The sequence below is a fragment of the Panthera tigris genome, chromosome C1 (genome assembly GCF_018350195.1).
Source record: "Panthera tigris isolate Pti1 chromosome C1, P.tigris_Pti1_mat1.1, whole genome shotgun sequence".
Lineage (NCBI taxonomy): Eukaryota > Metazoa > Chordata > Mammalia > Carnivora > Felidae > Panthera > Panthera tigris.
Genome location: NC_056667.1, coordinates 187,144,844 through 187,170,947, shown reverse-complemented (window position 1 = coordinate 187,170,947; position 26,104 = coordinate 187,144,844). Strand labels below are relative to the sequence as shown.

The 26,104-nt window shown below is 35.1% G+C and overlaps 1 protein-coding gene, 1 non-coding gene and 2 pseudogenes across 25 annotated transcripts in view; 3 read left to right on the top strand and 1 right to left on the bottom strand.

Annotated features, from left to right (window-relative positions):
• Positions 1-26,104, bottom strand: part of CARF (calcium responsive transcription factor) — a 101,640-nt gene that overhangs the window by 59,900 nt on the left and 15,636 nt on the right. For 20 of the 24 annotated variants that reach the window (XM_042995093.1, XM_042995097.1, XM_042995099.1 and 17 more), the window contains exons 3-10: positions 23,923-24,040; positions 22,453-22,680; positions 18,513-18,633; positions 17,383-17,512; positions 16,026-16,110; positions 10,953-11,142; positions 6,013-6,133; positions 1,442-1,585 (exon numbers count right to left, since the gene is read on the bottom strand). In XM_042995093.1, coding sequence (XP_042851027.1) covers positions 1,442-1,585; positions 6,013-6,133; positions 10,953-11,142; positions 16,026-16,110; positions 17,383-17,512; positions 18,513-18,633; positions 22,453-22,680; positions 23,923-24,000 — 1,097 coding nt within the window. In that variant the 5' untranslated portion in view covers positions 24,001-24,040. Of the gene's footprint in view, positions 1-1,441; positions 1,586-6,012; positions 6,134-10,952; positions 11,143-16,025; positions 16,111-17,382; positions 17,513-18,512; positions 18,634-22,452; positions 22,681-23,922; positions 24,041-26,104 lie in introns of those variants that run through there. The other 4 variants (XM_042995100.1, XM_042995115.1, XM_042995116.1 and 1 more) reach the window with 4 other exon arrangements.
• Positions 1,923-2,954, top strand: LOC102968595 (annotated as a pseudogene).
• Positions 10,334-10,406, top strand: TRNAK-UUU. Its single transcript has one exon. It is a non-coding gene; the product is annotated as a tRNA-Lys (tRNA).
• On the top strand, positions 12,543-13,177 carry LOC122241276 (annotated as a pseudogene).

Sequence of the window (26,104 nt, the reverse complement as noted above, 5' to 3'; positions counted from 1 at the left end):
GGAGAACAGAGGGTTACTGGAGCGGTTGTAGGAGTGGGGATGGGCTAAATGGGTAAGGGACATTAAGGAATCTACTCCTGAAATCATTGTTGCACTATATGCTAACTAACTTGGATGTAAATTTAAAAAATAAATTAAAAAAAAAAAAGCCAGCTCTGAAACATGATAAAAAAATTTTCATGTTAAGTAAATTTTACCTCAAAATAACAAGACTTTTAAAGTCATCATCTTTTATTTATTTGTGCATTTAAAGTGTGTGTATTTATTTTGAGAAAAAGAGAACAAGTGAGGGAGGGGCAAAGACAGAGGGGGACAGAGGATCCAAAGTGAGTTCTTTGCTAACAGCAGAGAGCCCCATGTGGACTCAAACCCACAAACTGTGAGATCATAAACTGAGCCAAAGTCAGACACTCAACTGACAGAGCAGCCAGGCACCCCTAAAGTCATCATCTTTTAAATTGTGTATTTTCCCATTTTCCAATTTTGTCCCCAAATTATAACTTCTGTGTTCCACCTATAATCTGTCTAAACAAAGAGTGGCTATAATTCAGTGCTTATTGAGTTATGTGGGAGAATCTTCTCTGACAGGAACTCAATAAACTGCCTCTAACAGCACCCCATCTCCAATTGCCCCAATGAGCAAGAGAATTAACTAGAAGATGAATACAGATCTTCCATACAGCAGTGCAGTGCCCAAAAAACAGATGCTAGGAAAATGAAATGATCTGGTAGGATACTGTTTTAATTGATACTTTTGTACAAAGTGCTTGCAATGATTGATATTGCATGAAATGGAGCCTACTTAAAAATTATATGCAATGTTCTCTAACCTGGATGATCTAATTATTGACTACTCATTTTCTATACATCTGAAAGTTTTTCTAAAGTTCACACAAAAACTATATTCCGTATATTTAATCCCATTGCATTACTGTAAATTCTTCACCTAGACTGAATATGAAGGAAAGAAGGAAGGCTAATATTTCTTCTTATATAAAACCTGAAGCCCAATAAGTACAAAATGGAATTATATGTAGGGCTTAGAATTAATTTCTGGCTGTCATAGATAATCAAAGATGGGAAAAAAAAAATACATACAGGTGACTGCAAGTTCGGTTCCAATGAAGTGTCAGAAACAAAGTGTGAAATACATAATGATATGTGTTATTAAACCTGTATTTGTCATTTTGGGGGAAAACTTCCATATGGTATATGCAATTCTTTGGTCAGCATTATCCAAACATTTGGTTGATAAACTCAATGGCTTATACAGCAACAAACTGCTTTAATACCTAGGAAATCACTAGTGAGAAATGTCCCTTATAAAAACCTTTTCTTAATGAAATAATTAGAAAACATAATTATAGTTTCTCTTACAGCAAAAAAATCTTGTAAATGGAGCTAATTTGTAAAAATTAAAAAAATGATATAAATGTCATACCTAAGAACACCACCAGCATCTACCAAATTCTTCTTTAGCATGTTAAAGGCTTTTTCCTGCTCCATTCGGATTATTTTCTTGTCAATTTTTGGGTCTGTAGGAACTCTATATTCAGGAAACTTCTGTACCTTTTTAATGTAAATCCTTTTTATAAAAAAAAGAAGAATTTGTTTCATTATATTATAATCTTAAGAAAATCTAACTTATCAAGCAAAGGTTTAAGTATTAAACTTTTAAAAAATTAAATTAAAAAGCATTCAGAAGATTATGTTGAAAAATAAGCCATATTTCAGTGCATAATACTTAGCAAATGAACAATACTCATGATGTCAGTAAAAGTATCTGAATATTTATGGATAGTAATTTTGTTTCTGGATTTCCCTCTTCTCAATTCTTCTGAAAGCCATAAAAAACTCCTGCCTGGGAGTTCCAGGAGGGTGCTGGGAGAGGTGGGGGTGGTGGCGGCAGCAGCAGCTGGAGGATGAATACGGGGCATTTCTCCATGTGGTATCCACTGTTCTGAAGCCTTACCATCAAGTGTGTCTTCTTCCACTTCCTCAGAATGTGAAGGATTATTTACTCCATGATGGAACTCTGGTGGTTTCAGGAAGAGAAGATCTGCCAACACATTCTCAGCCAGTGATGATGAGGCAGAAGAAATGTAGTGGTCGGATGATGAGAACATGGCTATGCTTATGGCACCAGGATTTCCCAAGTTTACCACTAAAGTCCATGAAGCTATGGATTCCCCAGGGTTAAGGGTTGGGGTGGGGGTGGGGGTGGGGGTGGAGGCAGTGTATTTCCTAGGCTTAACTGGAGTGCTCCAAGGGATGCAAACTGGATAGCAATGAACAGTTCTCTGAAATGTAAAACATTCAGTGACAACTTTCCATTGTTCAAGAGTTCTGATTTCATCATTCTTGACTTCACTCAACCATTTATTCATTGCACTGATGATTCTCCAGATCCTCGTACAGAATATGAACTTGTTCTTCAACAATGGTGTGAATTAATTTCTGGGGCTGAGTTCTGATGTTTTGTTAAGGAAAACAAGCTTACTGGTATTTTTCAAAGGGACTATACACAATACTATGATCATATTTCTAAACAAAAGGAAAAGATTTGCAGGTGCATACAAGAGTTTTCCAAGAAACACAGTATAAATTCTTAAATGAAGACTTCGCGTTGGATGTATCTAGAAACAGCAGTGGGAAGGTGTAGCTGATTGATTTTAATCCATTTGGTGAAGTTAACTGATTCACTGCTGTTTACTTGGGAAGAGCTGATATCTGGGAGAAACTTAAAAGGTGATTTTAGTGAAAGAGATGCCCTGGAGCAGGATTCTCCAGCTTTCAGCTGCACAAATAGTGAAGTAACAGTTCAACCCAGTCCCTATCTGAGTAACCAACTTCCCAAGGACTTTGTAGACCCGAATACTGGGGAGAATGCTCACAAACTCACAGATTTTCTTAAACTGAAAAGAAATCAGCAAAAGGATAACTGATTAGAGCACCAGAGTTCAAGTCTGAGGTAAAAAGGAACTACCTTGGCATCAAGAGGCTGCTCTGAGCTCACAACCTCCTCTTACCCCATTCTGTCAGGGTGGGAGGCAGGGTAAAATCAGTAGCTTTTTATATCCATGTATATTAAGCTAGAAAAAATGGAGGGACTTTGCTACTTGTAAAAATAAATAATAAATAGATCTTAAGGGGCGCCTGGGTGGCGCAGTCGGTTAAGCGTCCGACTTCAGCCAGGTCACGATCTCGCGCTCCGTGAGTTCGAGCCCCGCGTCAGGCTCTGGGCTGATGGCTCAGAGCCTGGAGCCTGTTTCCGGTTCTGTGTCTCCCTCTCTCTCTGACCCTCCCCCGTTCATGCTCTGTCTCTCTCTGTCCCAAAAATAAATAAAAAACGTTGAAAAAAAAAATTAAAAAAAAAAAAATAAATAGATCTTAAGCATAAAAATAAAACAAAAACTCATGCCTGGATTATTTTAATAGCTTCCTTCTGGGCCTCTGGGCCTTGTTCCTTAAACCTACTTGATATATCAATGCTACAATAATTGCTCACATTTGTAGTTCTCTGTTGAAGAATTTATCTGCTCTTTAATCAAGTACATATGTCTTGGCAGCATTCAAGGCATTCCATATGACTCTACCTTATTCACCTAATCTTTCAAGTACTTCAAACATAAAATTGCTTTTTCTGTGAAGTTTATCATTTCAATGTTCCTTCTCTGATACCAAAAATACAATCACACCATATCTTTATTTATAGAATGCTCCTGGTCTACAAACAATTATCTTCTCTCTAATTCTCTACCTACCTACCCAAATTCAATCTAAACTTCAGCATCCAGGTTAATTTGTACTTTTCCTGCTAATGAGTTTGCATGGATATATTTCTTCTCTGATGAGTTAGCTAATTGACACATTTGGTACTATATACTATACTATTATGTTCTCCAATAGTTTTTTTGTTTTGTTTTAATGTTTATTTAATTTTGAGAGAGAGGGACAGAGTGTGAGTGGGGGAGGGGCAGAGAGAGAGGGAGACACAATATGAAGCTGGCTCTAGGCTCTGAGCTGTTAGCATAGAGCCCGATGTGGGGCTCCAACTCATGAAATAGTGACCTGAGCCGAAGTCGGACACTTAACCACCTGAGCCACCCGTGTGCCCCTCCCACAGTTTTCTGTTTCCTGAGGTACCTCAACAATATTTTAAGTTTCCCAAGAGTAAGCGAAATCTTAAGACTCTTTCAGTCTCCTTCCTTCCCAATGTATTGCTGAGCATGGAGTAGATACCGAAAAAGTACTTGTAGAATGACAGAGAATAAAATTATTTCTTTATACACAGAGATTTTCCCTTAAGTTATACCTGAGATTTTATATTGCTTATATTTAAAAGCAGTTGAAAGTTTTGTTTCACAGTCAGGTTTAAATATTGCCTAAAGTTAACATTATCAGATTAAATATGAAAAGTCTTCTGAACTGGCTTTAAAAATTTCTTGAGAATGCAGAGGTTTGTGTATGACATGTGATAATGAAATAAAATGTTCCAAAGGTCAACTAAACCCTGCCTTTATATGTTATCTTTTTAAATTTTATTTATTTGATAATTTAAAAATTTCAATGTCTGAAAAAGAAATATTAGAAAAGAACATAATAAAAACCTTTTATTGCTTCAAATTTTTCACTCTCACCCAGAGCAATGGCCAGTCTGTAGTCCTATTCTATTTAAAACGTACTGTGTTGATTTTGTACATTGCTGGTATGAATGTAATTCATAAAATTTCTCTAAAGAACAACTTTCTTTACAATACCTGTCAACATTTAAAAGAATATAACCTTTGCTCTAGCAATTTCATTTCAAGAAATTTATTCTACTGGTATTCTTGCACAAGTATACAAACAGGCATAATGTTATACTGCAGTTTTATATACAATAATAAAGAATACTTTTCAGAGCTTACATGTCCATCATCAGAGGACTAATTTTGTAAATGACAATTCATCCATAAATGTAATATTGTATGGCTACTGAAAGAATCATGAAACTAACATAATGGTATCTGTCAGTTGTATTTCAATTTTTAAAATAAATAAATAATGGGGTGCCTGGGTGGCTCGTCGGTTAAGTGTCCGACTTCGGCTTAGGTCATGATCTCACGGTCCATGAGTTCAAGCCCCACGTCGGGCTCTGTGCTGACAGCTCAGAGCCTGGAGCCTGCTTCCGATTCTGTGTCTCCCTCTCTCTCTGACCCTCCCCCGTTCATGCTCTGTCTCTCTGTGTCTCAAAAATAAATAAACAATGGGGTGCCTGGGTGGCTCAGTCAGTTGAGCGTCCGACTTCAACTCAGGTCACGATCTCGCGGTCCGTGAGTTCGAGCCCCGCGTCGGGCTCTGGGCTGATGGCTCAGAGCCTGGAGCCTGCTTCTGATTCTGTGTCTCCCTCTCTCTCTGCCCCTCCCCTGTTCATGCTCTGTCTCTCTCTGTCTCAAAAATAAATAAACGTTAAAAAAAAAAATTAAATAAATAAATAAATAAACATTAAAAAAAAATTAAAATAAATAAATAAAAGGAAGGAATCAGTTCGTTTTTATGTACAAATATGGAGGCAGCTTTGAGACACACTGGGAATGAAATAACAAAAACAAAGCATAGAGTAGTATATGTCATTGCATCCACACTAGTATGAGGCAAAATAGTTGTGCAGTAAATAACCATAATAGGTATTCAGAATGGAAATAAAGCAATGTGAATTCACAGCAGGAAAGAATGTACACAACTACCTAACTTTAAGGAAAGAAAATATTATAAGTTTTACTGAGATTTCAACATTTTTGAGTGTAAAGGAGCATACATATGTATGCATATACACAGAATATCTTTGGAGGGTTACACAAGAAACTGTTAAGAGTTGTTGCCTTAAAAAGGGACATAGGGTTAAAGATAAAAGGAAACTTAGGCTTCACTGTGTACTTTTTGGCACTGTTTAAACTTAATAGAAATGTGTCTATTAGCTATTAAAAATTAAATATTTAAAAAAAGGAAATAAAAAAAAATAAAGCTTACCGGGCTGGACAAGTGGCTTTGTAGAGCTGACAAGACCTGCTTTCCTGTTCACTGATTTTTTTTAACTGGAAACCTTTTCTCCTTGGCCCATACTGACACTCCATTACCACAGCTCTACTCCCTGTAGGCCAAAACCAACTATTGATATTAATTGAAGTATCCATCTGTTCTGGACACTAGAATAAAAATAACTTAGTGGTGGCAATATCAAAATTTACACTTTCGATTATGCAACTTTAAGGAAAGAAAACATCAGTAAGTCTTACTAAGATGTATAAACATACAAATTTAAGAGTTTATTGTAATATTTACCAAATGTACATTATGGTAAAGAAATTTGATAATACCACATTTACTGAATGTTAACTGATATTTACATACATATAATTTTTAATAATAAAATTTGCCACCTTATAAGTAGAAATTAGTAAAAGGTACATTTGTTAGTAAATATTGTCATTTAAAGTTTTATTTCATTTTATAACTATTTATTTCCTTATTTCTATTTGTACTATTAGAATACAGTAGTCCCCCCTTATCTGCGGGGGATATGTTCCAAGACCCACAGTGAATGCCTGAAATGATGGACAGTACTAAACCCTATATAAACTATGCTTTTTCCTATACATATATGCCTATGATAAAGTTTAATTAATAACCCAAGGCACAGTAAGAGATTACAATAATAAAATAGAACAATTATAACAATATACTGTCATAAAAGTTATATGAATGGGGTTTCTCTCTCAAAATAATTTATCGTACTGTACTCACCCTTCTTCTTCTTGTGATGATGTGAGATGATAAAATGCCTATGTGATGAGATGCAGTGAGGTGAATGACGTAGGCATTGTGATGTAGCATTAGGCTACTACTGACCTTCTGACAAAACGTCAGGAGGATCATCTGCTTCCAGACTGAGGTTGAGAACAGGCAACTGAAACCTTGGAAAGTGAAACTGCGGATAAGGGGGGACTACAATAATGTAATAACCAGCCTATAATATGGCCCCCAATGATCCCTATTTTCCTAGTACTCATGTCCTTGTGTAATTCCCTCCCCTTGAGCATGGGCTAGACTTATTAACTTACTTCTAATGAACATGGCAGAAGTGACAAGATGCTATTTTTGATACTAGGTTATAAAAAGACTGTGACTTCCATCCTGGGTACTCTTTTGCTCTTGCTTGGATTGCTCTCTCTGGGCAAAATCAGCTGTCTGTGGTGAGGCAGCTCTGTGGAGACACCCATGTGGCAAGGAATAAGCCACATGAGCGAGCTTGAAAGCACATTCTGCCCCAGCCAAGTGGTGAGACGACTGCAGCTCCAACCAACACCTTAATAGCAAGCAGTCTTGTGACAGAACCTGAGGCAGAACTACCTTGCTAAGCAGCTCTTGGATTCCTGACCCAGAGGAACAATGAGATAAATGTTTGTTGTTTTCAGCCATCAGGTTTTGGGTAATTTGTTACATAGCAAAAGAATAAAAATAAGTGGATGTGAAAACTATAAAGTTTATGACTTTAAGTCAAATATCCAGTTCCATGTAGAGTATAGCAGAGCACAGAAAACTTTTCAAATTTAAAATAAAAAACACCAGTCATAAATAAAACTGTTGATAAAGCTGACATGAATTAAAAATTAAAATTTTTTAATTTAAAAGACACCATAAAGGTAAAAAAGTTTAAAAAACAGTATTTTACAACACATATAACAAAGAATATGCAGAATATAAAGAACTACAAATAAGCTTTAAAACTAAAGAACCAGGGGTGCCTGGGTGGCTCAGTCGGTTGAGCGTCCGACTTCGGCTCAGGTCATGATCTTGCTGTCAGTGAGTTTGAGCCCCACGTCGGGCTCTGTGCTGACAGCTCAGAGCCTAGAGCCTGTTTCAGATTCTGTGTCTCCCTCTCTCTCTGCCCTCCCCCACTCATGCTCTGTCTCTCTCTCTCTCTCTCTCTCTGTCAATAATACTAAAAAAAATTTTTTTTTTAATTTTTTTTTTTTTAACGTTTATTTATTTTTGAGACAGAGAGAGACAGAGCATGAACAGGGGAGGGGCAGAGAGAGGGAGACACAGAATCTGAAACGGGCTCCAGGCTCTGAGCTGTCAGCACAGAGCCCGACGCGGGGCTTGAACTCACGGACCGTGAGATCATGACCTGAGCCGAAGTCGGACGCTCAACCGACTGAGCCACCCAGGCGCCCCCTAAAAAATTTTTAAAAAATAAAAATAAAGAACCAAACAGAATAATGGACAGACTATTAATAGGTAATTCAAAAAGAAAAAAATAAGATATTAAATGAACAAATAAAAAGATGTTCAACTTTATTACTAAATATGGAAATGCAAATTAAAGCAATAGTAAAATACCATCTCACACTCTTTGGATTGGCAAAAAAAAATTTTAACAATACTCTAAAATAACTGAACCCACTGATCAATCTTAACATCACAAAAAGGTGTTGCACATAGGTAGCAATAAGAAGTACACAGCACACCTATGAAGCATTTTTGTACAATACTTTAATGGAGATTAAATCCTCATTTAATCAAGCCTCTAGATCTAATAGTTCACTGGAAATAGAGGAGATTTAAAAAAAAAAAAACATGCTAAACTACATCACAGAGATGGGATCAGCAAAACTCAGAATATGGCAAACTCTACAGGACAAACTACCTGGGGGAAAAGAGAAAATAAATTTTTAGATGAAAAATTTAAGAGATAAATTAACACAAATGTGATCTGTGAACTCTGGAAGTGAATTTGAACAAACCTACGGAAAAAGAATTCTTAGATAAGTAAAGAAATGTGAACTTTGGACATTCTATGACACTAAGAAATTAGTTAATTCTTTTAAAGTGTTAATAATGTAACTTCACTTAACATATGCATGTGTATAAAGAGTCCTTATCTTTTAGAGATATATACTTTAGCATATAATATATACTTTAGTAATTACACATAAAACAATGGGATATCTGGAATTTGCTGGAAAATCATCTTGGAGGTAGGAATGAAGAAGGGGGATATAAATGAGACAAGATTGACCGTATGCTAAGTGTTGTTGAAGCTAGATGATGACTACATGGAATCATGGGATTTCATATATTGTTATATATGTTATATATATCTATCTATACATATATATATCTATATATATGTGTGTGTATATATATGAGAAAATTTCCAGAATATATAAAGATTTTTAAAGTCCACAATGCTAAGTCATAAAGTGAATGAAGGAAAGGGAAATTTTCATACATTGTTGAAACAAGTAAAAATTGGTACAGGTCGTCATTCCCTCATGTACAATTCTGAAATAGAAAAAGTTCAGAAAACAAATTTTTTGGAACTCATTTGACTACAAAACCTGACCTGAATTTTACAAGGCTATTTATGTTCTTTTGTTTATCCTTCCTAGTGTGACTATCCATAAAGTATTACTGTGTTTGATTATGTGATAGTGTCTACAGAATACTTGCTAGGACTATTCTGTAATAGTATCATGCTACATTCCAAAAATTCTGAAATACATGTGGCCAAAAAATTTTAGAGAGGAGACTTGGACCTGTACAGCCACTTTAGAGAACAACTTGAAATAATCTTGTGAAGGGCATACTTTACAACTCAGCATCTCCACTTTAAAGCATACACCATTATCTTATTTCCATCTTCTCAACAGAAAATGTACACTGTCAAGATACGACTACAGCATTCTTTGTAATATTGAAAACTTAGAAACATCTTAAATGATCATTAGTGGCATTATTTTTTATATTACTGGTGATATGCTGGAATGTTATATATTAGTTAAATTAAGATCTGTAAGTATCAATATGTACAGATTTCAAGAAATAAGGGTGGAAAAAAAATAAGTGTGAGTGAAAATTTACATAAGAATGTCTGTAGTTTACTATTTATGAATATTTAAAAGTATTCAAAACAATATAATATATTATTATAAAGACAAACATGTATGGCAAAGTATACAAATATAGACTGGAAAGATACATACCAAATTTATGTGGTGGTTGCCTGTGGAGAGTTAACATGGGGATAAGATCTAGGAAGGGGGGAAATGTTGCGTTTCTTTTATAGATAGTGATGAAACCTGGGCAGAAGAGGTTACATTTATCTCATCTTCTTCTAAGTATCTTTTTTTTACCCTCAGAGGTCCAGGATGAGACTGCAACTCCTCCAGCTGACTCAGTATTCCCCTGGTCCTGAAATAAATCACTTATTTTTATGTTCTTGGGAGTCTGACTAGTCCTAGGATAAATCTCTGGGAATTGTTTGAAACCCTACCACTTCAGGGGTACCTGGCTGGCTCAGTTGGTAGAGCATGTGACTTTTAATCTCGGGGTTGTAAGTTCGAGCCCTATGTTGGGTGTAAAGATGACTTAAAAATCTTAAAAGAAACAACCAAAACTCTACCACTTTAATACATACTAGCCTGGTATTTGAGAATACCATATGTAACACATCTGATGTTTGAGTATCCTAGTCTTAGAATTCTGTTTAGTAACTCCAGAATGCATACAAATTCTATGTAGTAAGTCCAGAGTTACATAAAATGAACACATATTTGTCCCACAAGACAAATCAAGAGAAAGAAGAGAATATCTGAATTTCATAAAAAAAAAATTCAACAGATACACATATTTAAAATAATAAAATTGCTATGTTAATGTTTTTATTTTCTATTTATCAATACATCTAAAGAAAGCATTATTTATTCTAACATAATACAATTTTATAATAAAAATAATTGGTTATATTTGTTTTATTTTTAGTTTAATATGCATTTTCATCAATTAACATTCAGCTGTCATCCACCAAAGTGAAAAATTTGGTAGAAAACTTTTAGGAAAACCACATTTTCACAGTGTATCATGGGTGTTCTGAACCTTTAAAAAAAATTTCTTTTAAAAAGTACCTGCATTGACAAATGGGATTCCGTCATATGGAACATATTGAGATTTCCACATCAAGCGTGTAGCTGGCTTGGCTGGACTTGGAGATTGGCGGGTCCCCCAAACACTCTGAGTTTGCTGCTTGTGAAATGTTAGGACACTTTCTAATTCAGTCTCACTTACACAGTAGCCACGGTAAGAATCTCCAATTTTCTGCATATTATAGAAATTAAATAACAAAATTATTAGCAAATGTTTCACTGTACCAAAAATTTAATGAAGTGATTTTCCAAGATAAAAGACTCATCAGTTTGTTTTTTTTAATTTTTTTTTTTCAACGTTTTTTATTTATTTTTGGGACAGAGAGAGACAGAGCATGAACGGGGGAGGGGCAGAGAGAGAGAGAGACACAGAATCGGAAACAGGCTCCAGGCTCCGAGCCATCAGCCCAGAGCCTGACGCGGGGCTTGAACTCACGGACCGCGAGATCGTGACCTGGCTGAAGTCGGACGCCCAACCGACTGCGCTACCCAGGAGCCCCAAGACTCATCAGTTTTTATTTTTATTTTTATTTTTTTTTAATGTTTATTTATTTTTGAGACAGAGAGAGACAGAGCATGAATGGGGGAGGGGCAAAGAGAGAGGGAGACACAGAATCGTAAGCAGGCTCCAGGCTCTGAGCCATCAGCCCAGAGCCTGACGCAGGGCTCGAACTCATGAATCGTGAGATCGTGACCTGAGCTGAAGTCGGACGCTCAACCGACTGAGCCACCCAGGCGCCCCAAGACTCATCAGTTTTTAAAACAGAATGTCATTCTCCTGTCAGATCAATGGTGTATTACAACCAGTGTATCTGATCTGATTTCAAGTAAATATTCTCCAAGTATTTGTTAGAGAATATTATTTCAAACTCATGGTCATACCATCAGTATCAAAATCTTGTTTGAGAGAAATAACAGTTAGGGAGGACAGCTTGAAGAATACATTATGTATCCATTCTTCCATATATTTAAATTTTACCCTTAGATCCAACCAGATCAACACAAACTAGCCATGAAGTACTGGCTCCCTGTGGAGCTTCTTTTATTGAAATTAATCTTGACATGACACAAATATTTTTGAAAATCTATGAAAATTGTGATGTATCTCCCATATTGAAATGATATCAAAGAATTTGCTCATTATATCAAGATTCTTTTTATGAAGATCCTTCTCTGAAAGAAAATCCTGTCTGAACCTAGAACCAAAAATAGTTAATGGTTTTATTTTATGGAAATCAACTTAATTACTTTTACCTAATGGACACAGAATTTAGTAACTAACTGGGTTTTCCCATTCTGAAATGTAGATGCTTATAGACAAGGGTGTGTGTGTGTGTGTGTGTGTGTGTGTGTGTGCGCGCATATGTATGCGTGTGTGTATGTGTGTATGTACAGTTCATTAAGATATACATTTCTTACTTCCATTTTATCGTTACATTCTTGTTTTTTATTCTTTTAATTTCTACCTTGCTAATATATTTTATGTATTTTTGTAGGCTGTCTTTATTCTTCCTAAAACAAGGAAGGTATAAGTAAATCGTGTAAATAAATTGATACTATCCACTCACAACCATGGGAGTATCCCTCAACAGAAGTAGAAGTTTTTTCTACACCAGTAGAGAAAATCTGTTAACTGTGATCTCTTACATAAAATGCATATATTCCATGAAATTGGCTCCATGAATATTTCCTCATTAAAGGGAATAAGAGCAACATTTTGCCTCATTGCATCTGAGAGTGCAAATTGGTTCACAAGCAGCTCTGCTGGAGCCACTGAGGAAATCTGGCCAGGGTTCTTGTTCTTGCTGTATCTGCTCAAACCAGCATGGTCTGATGTGTGAATACAGCCTCAACATGTGCCGCCAGTGTTTCTGTCAGTACGTGAAGGATACAGGCTTCATTAAGCTGGACTACGTGAACTTCCTTGAATGGGTCATCCAACATACCTACTTTAACTGCAGATATCCAAGATAACCTACCTTAATGCCAACTCATTGTACATAAAATAAAAATACTTCAATTGTGTTTTAATGTGACAAAAAAAATGGAGGGAATAAGAGCAGAGATATGGGACTAGGAATCTTGTTACTGTATTAGACTAACTATTTCACCCTACAGGAATACATTTAACAAGACGAAATTATCACAATACTGCTGTGGATGTACTTTGGGCCATAATAAGAAGAGATAATCTGAGGCCAGCAATACATTATCTCCAATTTCCCCTAAAAATAATAAAATGTGTAGACTTATAAATTTTTTTCTAGCCTAGATATATCTTCACCAAAATACTGACTACCAATAAAAGTAGCAACTTGAAGTCCAGCTATGCCATTTTTTAAACAAATAAAATGAATAGAGTTCATAATATTGCCAAAAAAAAAAAAAAAAAAAGGGAAAATTCAGAATTAGTAGAATATAACCAGGCCTCTATCAGGAGATAAAATTTAATACAGTTTTGAAATTCATCCAACTACTACATTTTGGTGAAATCTAATAAATGCCCACAGAAAAACATTCTGTTGGGCAGTTTTAACCAGTTTCTTACAAGATGTATGACATTAGAGAGGCCACACACAATGTATCGTGGTTGTAAAACAAGGTGATTTGGCCACATAATTGCTAATGCTTTAATTTTTGTAGCATTCTGTTAAGCTTATAATAATGATTTTAAAAACTGTCATCAGGGGTGCCTGGGTGGCTCAGTCGGTTAAGTGTCCGACTTCAGCTCAGGTCATGATCTCATGGTTGTGAGTTCAAGCCCCGCATCAGGCTCTGTGCTGACCGCTCAAAGCCTGGAGCCTGTTTCAGATTCTGTGTCTCCCTCTCTCTCTGACTCTCCCCCGTTCATGCTCTGTCTCTCTGTCTCAAAAATAAATAAACGTTAAAAAAAATTTTTTTAATAAAAAATAAAAACTGTCATCAAAAACAATAATAGTTACTTTTGGAAACCAGTGAAAAAGTATGAGTAACAAAAGTGTGAGGGAAAAAAAAATCTATCCATCTATACATATACACCTAAATATATATGACTTAGAAAATCAACAATAGTAAACATGTCCTAATCATTGCAATAGATCACATCGTTATACTTGACTATTAGGATTTTTTTCTGGGAGTGCCTGGGTGGCTCAATCAGTTAAGTGTCCGACTTCGGCTCAGGTCATGATCTCACAGCTTGTCAGTTTGAGCCCCAAGTCAGGCTCTGTGCTGACAGCTCAGAGCCTGGAACCTACTTCGGATTCTGTGTCTCCCTCTCTCTCTGCCCCTCCCCTGTTCACTCTCTCTCTGTCAAAATAAATAAGCATTAGAAAATTAAAAAAAAATTTTTTCGTTGGGATGGGGCACCTGGATGGTTAAGCGGTAGGCTTCGGGTCAGGTCATGATCTTGAGGTTCATGAGTTCGATCCTCACATTGGGTTCTGTGCTGACAGCTTGGAGTCTGGAGCCTGCTTCAGATTTCTGTGTCTCCTTCTCTCTTTCTGCCCCTCCCCCACTCACACTCTGTCTTTTTCTCTCAAAAATAAAATAAACATTAAAAAAAGTTAACAACAACAAAAAAGTAATTTTCTTGGGATGCCTGGTTGGCTCAGTTAGTTGGTTGAGCATCCAATCCTGATTTCAGCTCAGGTCAAGATCTCATGGTTTGTGAGATCAAGCCCCACACTGGGCTCTATGCTGATTATGCAGAGCCTGCTTGGGGTTCTCTCTCTCCCTCTCTCTCTCTGCCCTCCCCTGTTTGTGCCCTCTCTCTCTCTCTCAAAATAAACAAATAAACTTTAAAAAAAGATTTTAAAAAAAATAATGGTAATGATAAATACCAAAGAATTTAAAGAGATATATAAAAGCTAAAATAATCATTAGATTATTTAAAGAAAAGATATATAGAACTTGCACTGGGATTTGAAGAATGGTTACAAAGGTAAACAGAAGAAAAGAAAACATATTAGGAAATGGAAATAAAGACAAGTGAAGGCAGAGTTAAAGAAAGATTCTGAAGTGTCTGTACAAAGTAGGAAGAGTAGGCTAACAAGAATAAAACATGAGGTAGAGGAAAAGTAGTAAATAAAATAGGACAAGATAAAGTAATACCAGATAATGAAAAACCTTAAAAGTTATGTATAGTGGTAAATGATATGGAAAAAATAACACTGAACCTGTTGGGCAGTGAGAAAAAATAATGAAAGCAATATTTAAAGCCAGGTAGTTTTAGAAAACTAGACAGTGGGGACCAGAAATGGAAGAGTCAACGAGCTTAGAGGGAAGGCTGTTACTGTAATTGAGTTTGAAATAAAGATCTGTGGAAGAGGCAGCCCCAACTGCCTCACAAAAAGAAGAGAGAGGTTTTAAAGGAAAAACTGTGAGACTCAAGTGATTACTTGAATATGGGAAAGAAAGAAATTAGTCTAAAATACTGTGCTGGAATGTCTAAGGAAATGGTATTTGTCATTACAGGGACAAGGGATTTAGGAAGTACAGCTAGTTGTGATACGGTAATTTAAGTTTAGTATATGGTGAATTCGAAGTGAAACTCAAGTAAAGCTACAAGAAAGTAGCTGGAGATCTGAGACAAGAGCAAGGCAACAATTAAAGGACCAGTGATATATATTTGGAAATCATTTTTATAGAAGTGAGAGTCGGAAGTTAGTAAAGTTGATCAGCAGTTCAAAGGATAAAGTGTAGATAAATAAGGTCAAACAGTTTAACTTAAAGAATTTCCATTGAGAACATGAAAAGAAATAAATGCAAGCGAAGAAAGAGAAGGAATGGTCAAAAGATAAAAAGTAGAGAAACATGATAGTGAAGTTTATGAGACAAAGGAAAAGAGTTGCAAGAGAAGACATGATAGTGAAGCATGAAGGGATCTGTATGATCTCTGTTTCAACAGAGCTTAAAATCTCTAAGGAATAAAGGAATAGGTGAGATCAGAGTTAGCATACACATGAACAAAAATTACAGAACAGATAGTCTCCATTAGTTGGACTCAAAAGTGGACATTTGGGGATGCATTACAATCAATTTAGAGAATCTAGGTAAGGATTATCTTTAACTCACCTCACAGCTCCTAAGACGGCAAGCCCACATAGGTGTGTTAGAAGAAAGTGGCTGGAGAGGAGCCAGAAAGGGCTCTTCAAGCATTCTGGGAAAAGGGAGGAATATGCACATATATAAACACATATTGTAAGTTGCATTCACACAAACACACATGACATTCAACTGCTTTATCCCCTTAGCCAGTGTTAAAGACAATATATTGAGGTCATCAATAAGAAACTGTAGGGGTGCCTGGGTGACTCAGTCGGTTGGGTGTTGGACTCCTGATTTCTGCTCAGTTCATGATATTTCAGCTCATGGGTTCAAGCTCTGCATCTGGCTCCACAGATGAATCCGCTTGGGATTCTCTCTCTACCCCTCCCCTGCTCATGCATGCTCTCTCAAAATAAATAATCTTAAAGATAAAAGAAAAGGAAAGAAAAGAAAAGAAACTGTAATAATAGGAGCACCTGGCTGGCTCAGTTGGTAGTGCATGTGACTCTTGATCTCAGGGTCATGAGTTCGAGCCGTACATTGGGTGTAGAGCTTGCTTGCTTACATACATACATATATACATAAATAAAATCTTTAAAAAATTGTAATAATAATGATAGAGTGATGGATGTATTAATTTTCTTTAAACATTACCATCTTATTAGCTGCTAAAGCAAAGGCCTAAGTTTCTTCTTCCAAATATCTGTAGTCCCAATAAATTTAAGTGGTTTATATACCTCCCTCAATGCTTACTTTGCTGTCTTCTCATTATATAATTTTTTTTTCATTTACAAAAAAATGAATAAAACATCTTCACCTGATTTTTTAAGAGTTAACATGATATTATGTCAAGTTCTAAGACTAAATGTCATAAACATTGTGTTAATTTTTAATATTTTCATAAACAGTTAAAAGAATATAAATAATACAAAACCTATGTCTATATTTCCCTAAATTATTATAAACAATGTTAAGGCAAAAATAAAAGCTGAAATAGATATTAATAAGAAACATTTAAACACTTTACCACAGAGGAATTAAATGCATAAGAGATGATTTTAGGAACTAGAATGGATATTTCTTTCTTTTTTTTTTTAATTCTAAAAACCCTATGAGTGTCAGATATTTTCAGATTGCTTCAAAAGATAACGGGCAAGTGTCACTGAGGAAAGGTAATACTTCAGACACTATAGCTTCTAGGATAGCCTCCTTGTTGCCAAGATGCCATTAAAATAATTAAAGATATTTGATAATTAGGTTAATGTTTATTCTATTTCCTGAATTTCTGATCTTTTCTATAGCCAGCCAGCTTTAGAAGTGGTAATTTCAAAAAAGATCTCCATGATGAATTCAAAAGATGAACTTCTCTCTCCCACTGACTCACCTGGCCACGGTCTTTTTGGGCAATGTGAGGGATGCTTGTGGATGAAGAGTATAATTACTGGTATTGTCTGCTAGAACATCCACTCTTATGGTTGGTAAGTTTCTGTCACCGGGTTTCTCTTCAGAGACATCTTAACAGCAATAAAAAGAACAAAGCAACATCAATATCTTGAAGAAGACAATGACAAGGTAACTAATTAGAACTCATACATTTGAAATAGGAAAGGCAAGATGTGCTCTAAAGATAAAGATAACAAAACTTATAACGCTTTATTGAAAATTTCTCTAATAAACTTGTTTAGTTTCAAATTATAATACTGACTACTGAAATTTTATAATTAAGTTTTTGAAGCTTAAATTGAACAGCTAGGATATAAAAGTGGTAGAACTGTTATGTTAATTGTTTCATAATGTAATGGGAAAATATAAAACTCATTTCTAAACCATGTTTATTTTTTTTCTGCAAACTTTCTTTTCTCTAAGTTTTAACTGTTAACAAAGACAAAGAATCATAACACTAAGGTAAAAATATCTACTCTAAATCATTAGCTATGAATGAACAACGAAACAGTGTAGCTATGGTGTTAGAAAAGAGAAAAGGAAGGGAAGCAAAAGACAAGAACTAACAGGGATATTACCAAATAGGTAAAGAATTAAAAAAAATGGGGAGCATGATTCTCCTTTCTGAATCTGAAGGAACAAAGAGGGAAACAGCAAAGAGGATGAAAAGAATAGTTAAACAAAAGAGTAATGAGTCACATGGCTAACAAAAGTATCGATAAAAATACAAAATTAAAATTTCTCCAGTAGCTATTAACATTATATTCTTGTTATTGTTGCTGTTATTATTACTGTTATTATAATTAAGAAGAATTTATTATGCTCACTGGTCATTTGGAAGGAAGCAAGAGTCAACCAGCTTCATAGAATTCCAAAATGAAATAGACAGCTAACCTAGACAGGGGTTGAAAAATGAACTTGAAATTTATTTGGGCTAAGAAACTTTTTCTAATTATTCAGTTCAAAATCTTACCCAAAGAGACCAATTAGCACTGACTTTCATGAGGTGATTTTCTGGAATATACATTTTTTAAAACATTCTAAAATCCCCTATATCCCAACATTACTTACCCTGAGGGCTATTTACATCCACAAGCTGCCCCTGAGGAATAATTACTTGTGCCATTCCTGTCTGGGTAGATGGAATTACATGCAGCACCTGTCCATTTTCTGATGGGCTAGGAACAATCATCTTGGAAGCATTAAAAAAAAAATGAAATGCATAAGCCAGCAATGATTTGACAGAATTATTACTTAAATAAATTATTAAAGACATGCCTACCTCCATGGTGGTTACTATTTATTTCCCTCATTTTATACATGAAAACACTGAGGTACACAAAAATTTTTTTCCAAAGTCTTACACCTGATAAGTGGTAAAGCCAAGTTTCAAAACAGGCAATTTAGCCATATGTCCTATGATCTTAACCACTTATGCTCTTAATTATTACACTTGGATGAGGTCTAATTACTTAGTAATATGAACAAGGCTCTGATTGGACTTAATATATTTACTCTTTTTCTACTTACTGTATTATATCCCTATGTGTTTGAATTATTTGTGTGGTAATCATTTGTCACATGTAAAAACAGTACCTTGTTAGATGTCTAATTAAACAGAATTTATCTTTATATCTCTGAATTTATATATATATATCCTGTCTTGGCCCATGAGGAATACCATAGAATGCCCCAAAAGTCTGAAAATATAGGAAAAATCATAGATTTATTACTTTTTTCCTTCAATTTAACAATTGAATCCATTGTCTCAAATTTAGAGGTCAATGAAAAGGGTGTTTGAAGCAGAAGAAAAACACTTTACGCCTATCATCTGAACATAAAACTAATACATTATTTGAAAATAAGTTTATCCTATATTTCCAGACTTTTGGGACACCGCGTAAACTCTATTACCTAACACACCACTCTTCTATTGACATAGTGTTATTCTTTTACCCAAAGTCCACTAGCCTCAGTTCTCCCTAATACAAGTAACTCTTCATAATCATTACAACCCACTTTCCGAGACTGCCTTTTTGCTATATAAAACATGAAAACATTGCTGATGTCTGAGAGAGACTGTAGTCCTAATTTCAAGAGGGTCAATTGAAAAAATTTTAATTTGAGAAAAAATTAAATTGGAAAAAAAAACTTCAACAAGGTAGAATGCTTTAAATATAGTCATAAACATTTCCCAGAAATTAAGAGTAGTAGTTGATTCCCTCTCCTAATGTTTATCGTTTCTTGAGAGAAAAATATCTTGCCATACCTTTTACCAATTCATTATGAAAAAGCAATTGTAAAGTCTGATGATGATAATTGCTTTACATTTGTTGAGAGCATACAAAATGGCAGGACTTTACATGCCTTACCAGATTTAATCCTTATTACATGTATATGAAGTATATACATTTTATACTTGAGGAAATTGTCACAAGAGGTTACACAACTCATGCAAAATAACACAAAGTTACATAGTGATGAGTTGAAATTCAAACCCAAATTCAAACAACTACTGCTTCCCATTATCTGATCATGTTATTCAACTTAAAAAAATGCAAAAATAATACAAAAACACTGCTGGACTTTAAAAGGCAACAGTAATAACATGGTTTTAAATTATTTTCTCCTTAGGGGAGCCTGGGTGGCTCAGTTGGTGAAGTGTCCAACTTTTGAGTTCAGCTCAGGTCCTGATCTCACAGTTTCATGGATTCAAGCCCCACACGGGGCTCTGTGCTGACAGTGCAGAGCCTGCTTGGGATTCTCCCTCTCTCCCACTCTCTCTGCCACTCCCCTGCTTGCTTCCTCTGTCCTTCTCAAAATAAATAAACTTTAAAAAACAAAATAAAGTAAAATAAGGTATATGTTATTTTAAAAATAAAGACTTTCCTCCTTAAATGAGATTAAATATTTGTGAAAAATACTTCATTTATTCTTAGAAAAGAATAGTGCTGTGGTTATTACTAAATCCTAACAAAACACATATACTTATAATTTATTTAATCATATGAAAATATCATAATTGAAACAATCGTGGGGGGCACCTGGGTGGTTCAGTTGGTTAAGCGTCTGACTCTTGATCTCAGCTCAGGTCATGATCTCACGGTTCATGAGTTTGAGCCCCATGTTGGGCTCTGTGCTAACCACATGAAACCTGCTTGGGATTCTCTCTCTCCCTCTCTTTCTCTGCCCCTCCTCTGTGCTCCTGCTCTCTCTCTCAAAATAAATAAGCTTAAAAAAAAATGATCTGTGGAATATCTTCTTAATTTTGAAAATATATTTCCTATGCATGGTAGAGAAGAGCCTCCTCCTCCTCCTCTTAGCTTATTCTACCCGGTAGCTAAAAAACTATTTTCAGTTCATGTAATTTGATAATGGTGACAATATTACTTTTCCTATTTAAAAAAAAAGTCAATTATCTTTAATCTTTGCTATGAAAACAAAACCGTTTTGAAAAGTCATCTGTTGCAATACATTCTATTTGAGGCAGATCACGAATATTATCAGAAAACCTTGGCTAATAAGTAGTCATATTTACTGGGTTCTTTGTGTACTATACAATATTCCTAATAAATCCAAAATACCATCCCTACTTCATTTTTTTTTTCCTGCTTCACTTTAAAGCCTCCTCATGTGTTACAGATTCACCCACTACAGAAGCTTTACTAGTTCCTTGATTAACTTCTACATTAAAAAAAATCATATAAAAAAAGTCATTTCTTTAAAAAAGCTCCACTTGGTGGGGGATGTTGAAAATGGGTAAGACTATGTGTGTGTAGGGGCAGGGGCTTTATGAGAAATCACTGTACCTTCTGCTCAGTTTTTCTTTGAACCTAAAACTGCTCTAAAAACTAAAATCTATTTAAAACAAAGCCCCCAAAAGCTCCACTAAGTTTCCCAAAACATCACCACTTTCTAATCTTTGGTTCCTTATACTCTATGTGTCTTACATTTATTTCCATGCTTCATGCTATGGGTTTCCTATTTCATAGCTTCAGGTAACTCTCTCCTACCCCTATCATCTCCTACCCCAAACAATGTAAAATCATCTTTAAGATCATTTTGTACAGAACGTTTAATACAATTACAAAGAGAATGGGAACTCTAACACTTTTTAGACTCAAATAAGTGACTTTAATGTGTTTAAGACAACTACCATGTATAAAATGATAGCCCTTCATACAATAGAAATAGAATAACTCTAGAATTCTCCAGACTAGAATCAAAACAGGGATTAATTTTAGGTAAAATGGTTGCTCACCTGTGGTATAATTTATAACTGAAGCTATAATTTTTAAAATAGTTTTTATTATGAAATTTATACCCGTTGTAGAAAATTTTAAAAATACAGGTAAACAAGAAATTCATTATTCTTCACATTATTACTAATATAAGGATATTCTTATTAATCAGAGAGCAACTGAGAAGTTTTGCTCAGTAATTCTCTCATTTCAATCAAAACCATCTTTTATTTCTTCTACTCAAACTATAAACTTAATCATAAATACTTTAGCTAATAGATTAAAGCAGGAATTTCATCTTTATACATTGTTATTCACATGACACACACATATCTGCCCATTACCAAGGTATGTCTGATTGCCAGTATATCATTGGTACTTCCATAGCTTTCTTTTGCTTCAAGAAAGCACAGTGGCACATGGCATGCAAGTTAGTGACTGAGATGTGGATAAAGCAATAACCTTGAATTCAAATGTATATACAAAAATAAATGTAAGTTACATGTAAACTCTGGCACTAGTTACAGGTTATGACACATTTCCAACTAATCTCAAAGTCACAGCATGCCTAGACATAGTGGGTGGGAAGTATTGGTTTAATGTACTGTTAGTAGTTCTAAAAGGAAATCTTTTAAAATCTTCACATAACTTAAAAACGAATGTCACAGAAATAGTATTTTCAAAGCAATGTAAGTCAAGTTTCAAGAAATTAGTAAGGTTAATACATTTGCTAAATAGGGTAAAACTTATTATTTATAAAATATACTCACCATTTGTGCATTAGAATCCCCCAATGACTGAAGTTCATATTGAATAGGCTGCCCATTTTGGTCCACTAGATGGAATTGTTCTGTAGAAAGAGTCTGTGTCTGAGTCAGGGTCCCTGGTATATTCTGTGATGTGAGTGAATTATCTACTTCATGAGAGGTGATGGGTAAAATTCTAGGAGAACCATTTTGTCCAAAGGAAGGATCCCTGGAGTCCATACAGGTTAGATGCTTTTGCAAAGAGAAAAAAAGCACTTGGGTGTTTGTAAAACATAATGTCGCAATTAAAAAAAAATTTTTTTTCTAAAGATTTTATTTTTAAGTAATCTCTACACCCAATGCAGGGCTTGAACTCACAACCCTGATATCAAGAGTCACATGCTCTACCCACTGAGCCAGCCAGTTGCCCCTAATGTCACAATAAAAAAATAAATAAAATAGAATGTTTATCAGGCACTGTGGACAATAGTATGGAGGTTCCTCAAAAAGTTAAAAATAGAACTACCCTATGATCCAGTAATCACACTACTGGGTACTTACTCCAAAAATACAAAACCACTAATTCAAAGGGATATATGCACCTCTATGTTTATAGCAGCATTATTTATAATAGCCAAACTATGGAAACAGTTCAAATGTCCATCAATTGATGAATGGATAAAGAAGATATGCTATATATCCACAATGGAATACTATCCAGCCATAAAGAGAATGAAATCTTGCCATTTGCAACAACATAGGTAGAGCTAGAGAGGATAATGCTAAGAGAAATAAGTCAGAGAAAGACAAATACCACATGATTTCACACATATGTGGAATTTAAGAAACAAATGAGCAAAGGAAGAAAGGGAGAGGGAGAGGGGAAGAGGGGAGACAGAGAGAGAAACCAAGAAACAGGCTCTTAGTAAATAGAGAACTGATGGTTATCAGAGGGGAGGAGTGTGGGTGGATGGGTTAAATAGGAGATGGGGATTAAGGAGTGCACTGGTCGTGATGAGCACTGGGTGATGTATGGAAATTCTTGAATCACTATATGAATCACCTGAAACTAATATAACACTGTATGTTAACTATACTGAAACTTAAAGTAAAATAGCATGTTATAATAAAAATGGAAAGATTCATTTTCAGTTAATTATCCTCTTTATTTTTTGTAAGAGTTGTCAATTCACACAGACTAACATAGAAAGCAGTTTTTAAGTGAAATTGTTGATTTTTATGTTTTACTTCAATCTTACTGAAATAAAGTTGTACATGGGAATACAACTTGATATGTAATTCAACATATTTTTCTTTATATATAGATCTTTATGAATATATTACTTTGAGTAAAGCTCTATATTATTAAATCAAATATATGATAGCATTGTGGATAAATGTTAACAGTCGTGAATATATTAAACATGACACTATTTCTTACCCATTAAAAAGTTGTTAAATGTAATGGAAAAAAGTTCCCCGTTGAATTCCTACCTCAAATACCTGAGAATCTGTGTTTGATTCTTCAGAATCATTATGGTTGACTCTTAATGAATCATTAGACTGTTCCATGCTGATATATTCAATTCCATTTTCTTTTATTATTTAATAGCTGAAAAAATTTAAATATCTGTTTAAAACACTTAATATTTTTATGGAATGTTTGTCTTAACTAAATCTCTCATTTCCCCTATGGTGTTACCCCATACAATTTAGGTTAAATCATTTCCATTCTATAGATTAAGAAAATAAACATTTCCTTAAATGACTTGCCAAGGCACCAGAATACATTCAAGACAGAGCAAAAATTACCTTTGTATAGTTCCCTCATCCTACCCTTAATAACACTCATGTACTTTTTATAAGATTGTTGCTATGTGACAGGTACTGTTCACCCTTTCAAATACTTCTAAAATTCTCATTTTACAAAGATTTAATACAAATAAAGGTCTTAAATTTATGAATTGGGAATGCCCTACTGTACCATTAGATAATTTTAGAAAAGATGTTTTGGTATAAATATTGATTATATAAACATAGCTCTTACCATAATATACATCATACCACTTAATACTGGCTTGACAAGCTTTGAAAATTAAGAAATATATATTCCCAAAATTCTGAGCCAGTCAGGCCTAATACAGTGGTTAGCACTGGTATCAATTTTGTCTCTACACACACACACACACACACACACACGCACACACACACACACACACAAACACACACACTACTGTCCCCTGAGGACATATGGCAGTGTCTGAAAACATTTTTGGTTGTCAAAATGGACAGGGAAGTGCTACTAGAATATAAGCCAGGGGTACTGTTAAATATCTTACAATGCACAGGACAGCCCCACAACAAAGATGTCAGTATGCTTAGGTTCAGAAACCCTGGCCTAATATATCATAGTGAATACTGGATTCTCTATTAGCTAAAAGAAATGATGTTTTAAGTCTCAAAATTGGAGTAAGGACAAAATGAAACTAGTTAAGACTATCATTGAAAAACTTCTAAAATAAACTGCATAGAATCTTAAGAACACACACATTTTTCTTTAAATTTTTTTAAACTTTTAAATTTTAACTTTAATTTTTTTAATTTTGAGAGAGAGAGCTGAGCTGTCAGCACAGAGCCTGATGTGGGGCTTGAACCCACGAACTGTGAGATCATGAACTGAGACGAAGGAGGATGCTTAACCGACTGAGCCACCCAGAGGTCCCTGAAAATGTTATTTTTAAATTAACATGCATTAAATTGAACTTTTTCCTTTTTTGGTGTGTAGTTCTATGGATTTTAACACATGTAACCACCATAACAACCAGGATATATAATAATTCAATCATCCTAAACCCTAATTTAAAATTATACCTTATCGGGCAACTGGGTGGCTCAGTCAGTTAAGTGTTGGATTCTTGATTTCGGTTCAGGTTATGATCTCACTGTTTGTGGGTTGAAACTCCAAGTCTTGACTCCATGCTGACAGTGTGAAGCCTGCTTAGGATTCTCTCTCTTAGGATTCTCTCTCTCTTTCTCTCTCTGCACCCCGCCCCTGCACTCTCTCTCTCTCTCCTCAAACAAAAACTTTTTAAAAATGTTCTCTTACTATAATGCTGGAGAGTTTGTGGAGAAACGGGAACCCTCTTGTACTATTGGTGGGAATGCAAACTGGTGCAGCCACTCTGGAAAACAGTGTGGAGGTTCCTCAAAAATTAAAAATAGATCTACCCTATGACCCAGCAATAGCACTGCTAGGAATTTACCAAGGGATACAGGAGTAATGATGCACAGGGTCACTTGTACCCCAATGTTTATAGCAGCACTTTCAACAATAGCCAAATTATAGAAAAAGCCTAAATGTCCAGCAACTGACAAATGGATAAAGAAGATGTGGGTTATACATACAATGGAATACTACTTGGCAATGAGAAAGAATGAAATCTGGCCATTTGCAGCAACGCAGATAGAACTGGAAAGTATTATGCGGAGTGAAATAAGTCAGTCAGTGAAAGATACCATATATTTTCACTCATATGTGGATCCTGAGAAACTTAACAAAAGTCCATGGGGAAGAAGAAGGGGGAAAAAAAAAGTTACAGAGAGGGAGGCAAACCATAAGGGACTCTTAAATACTGAGAACAAGCTGAGGGTTGATGGGGGTGGGGGAAAGGCAAAA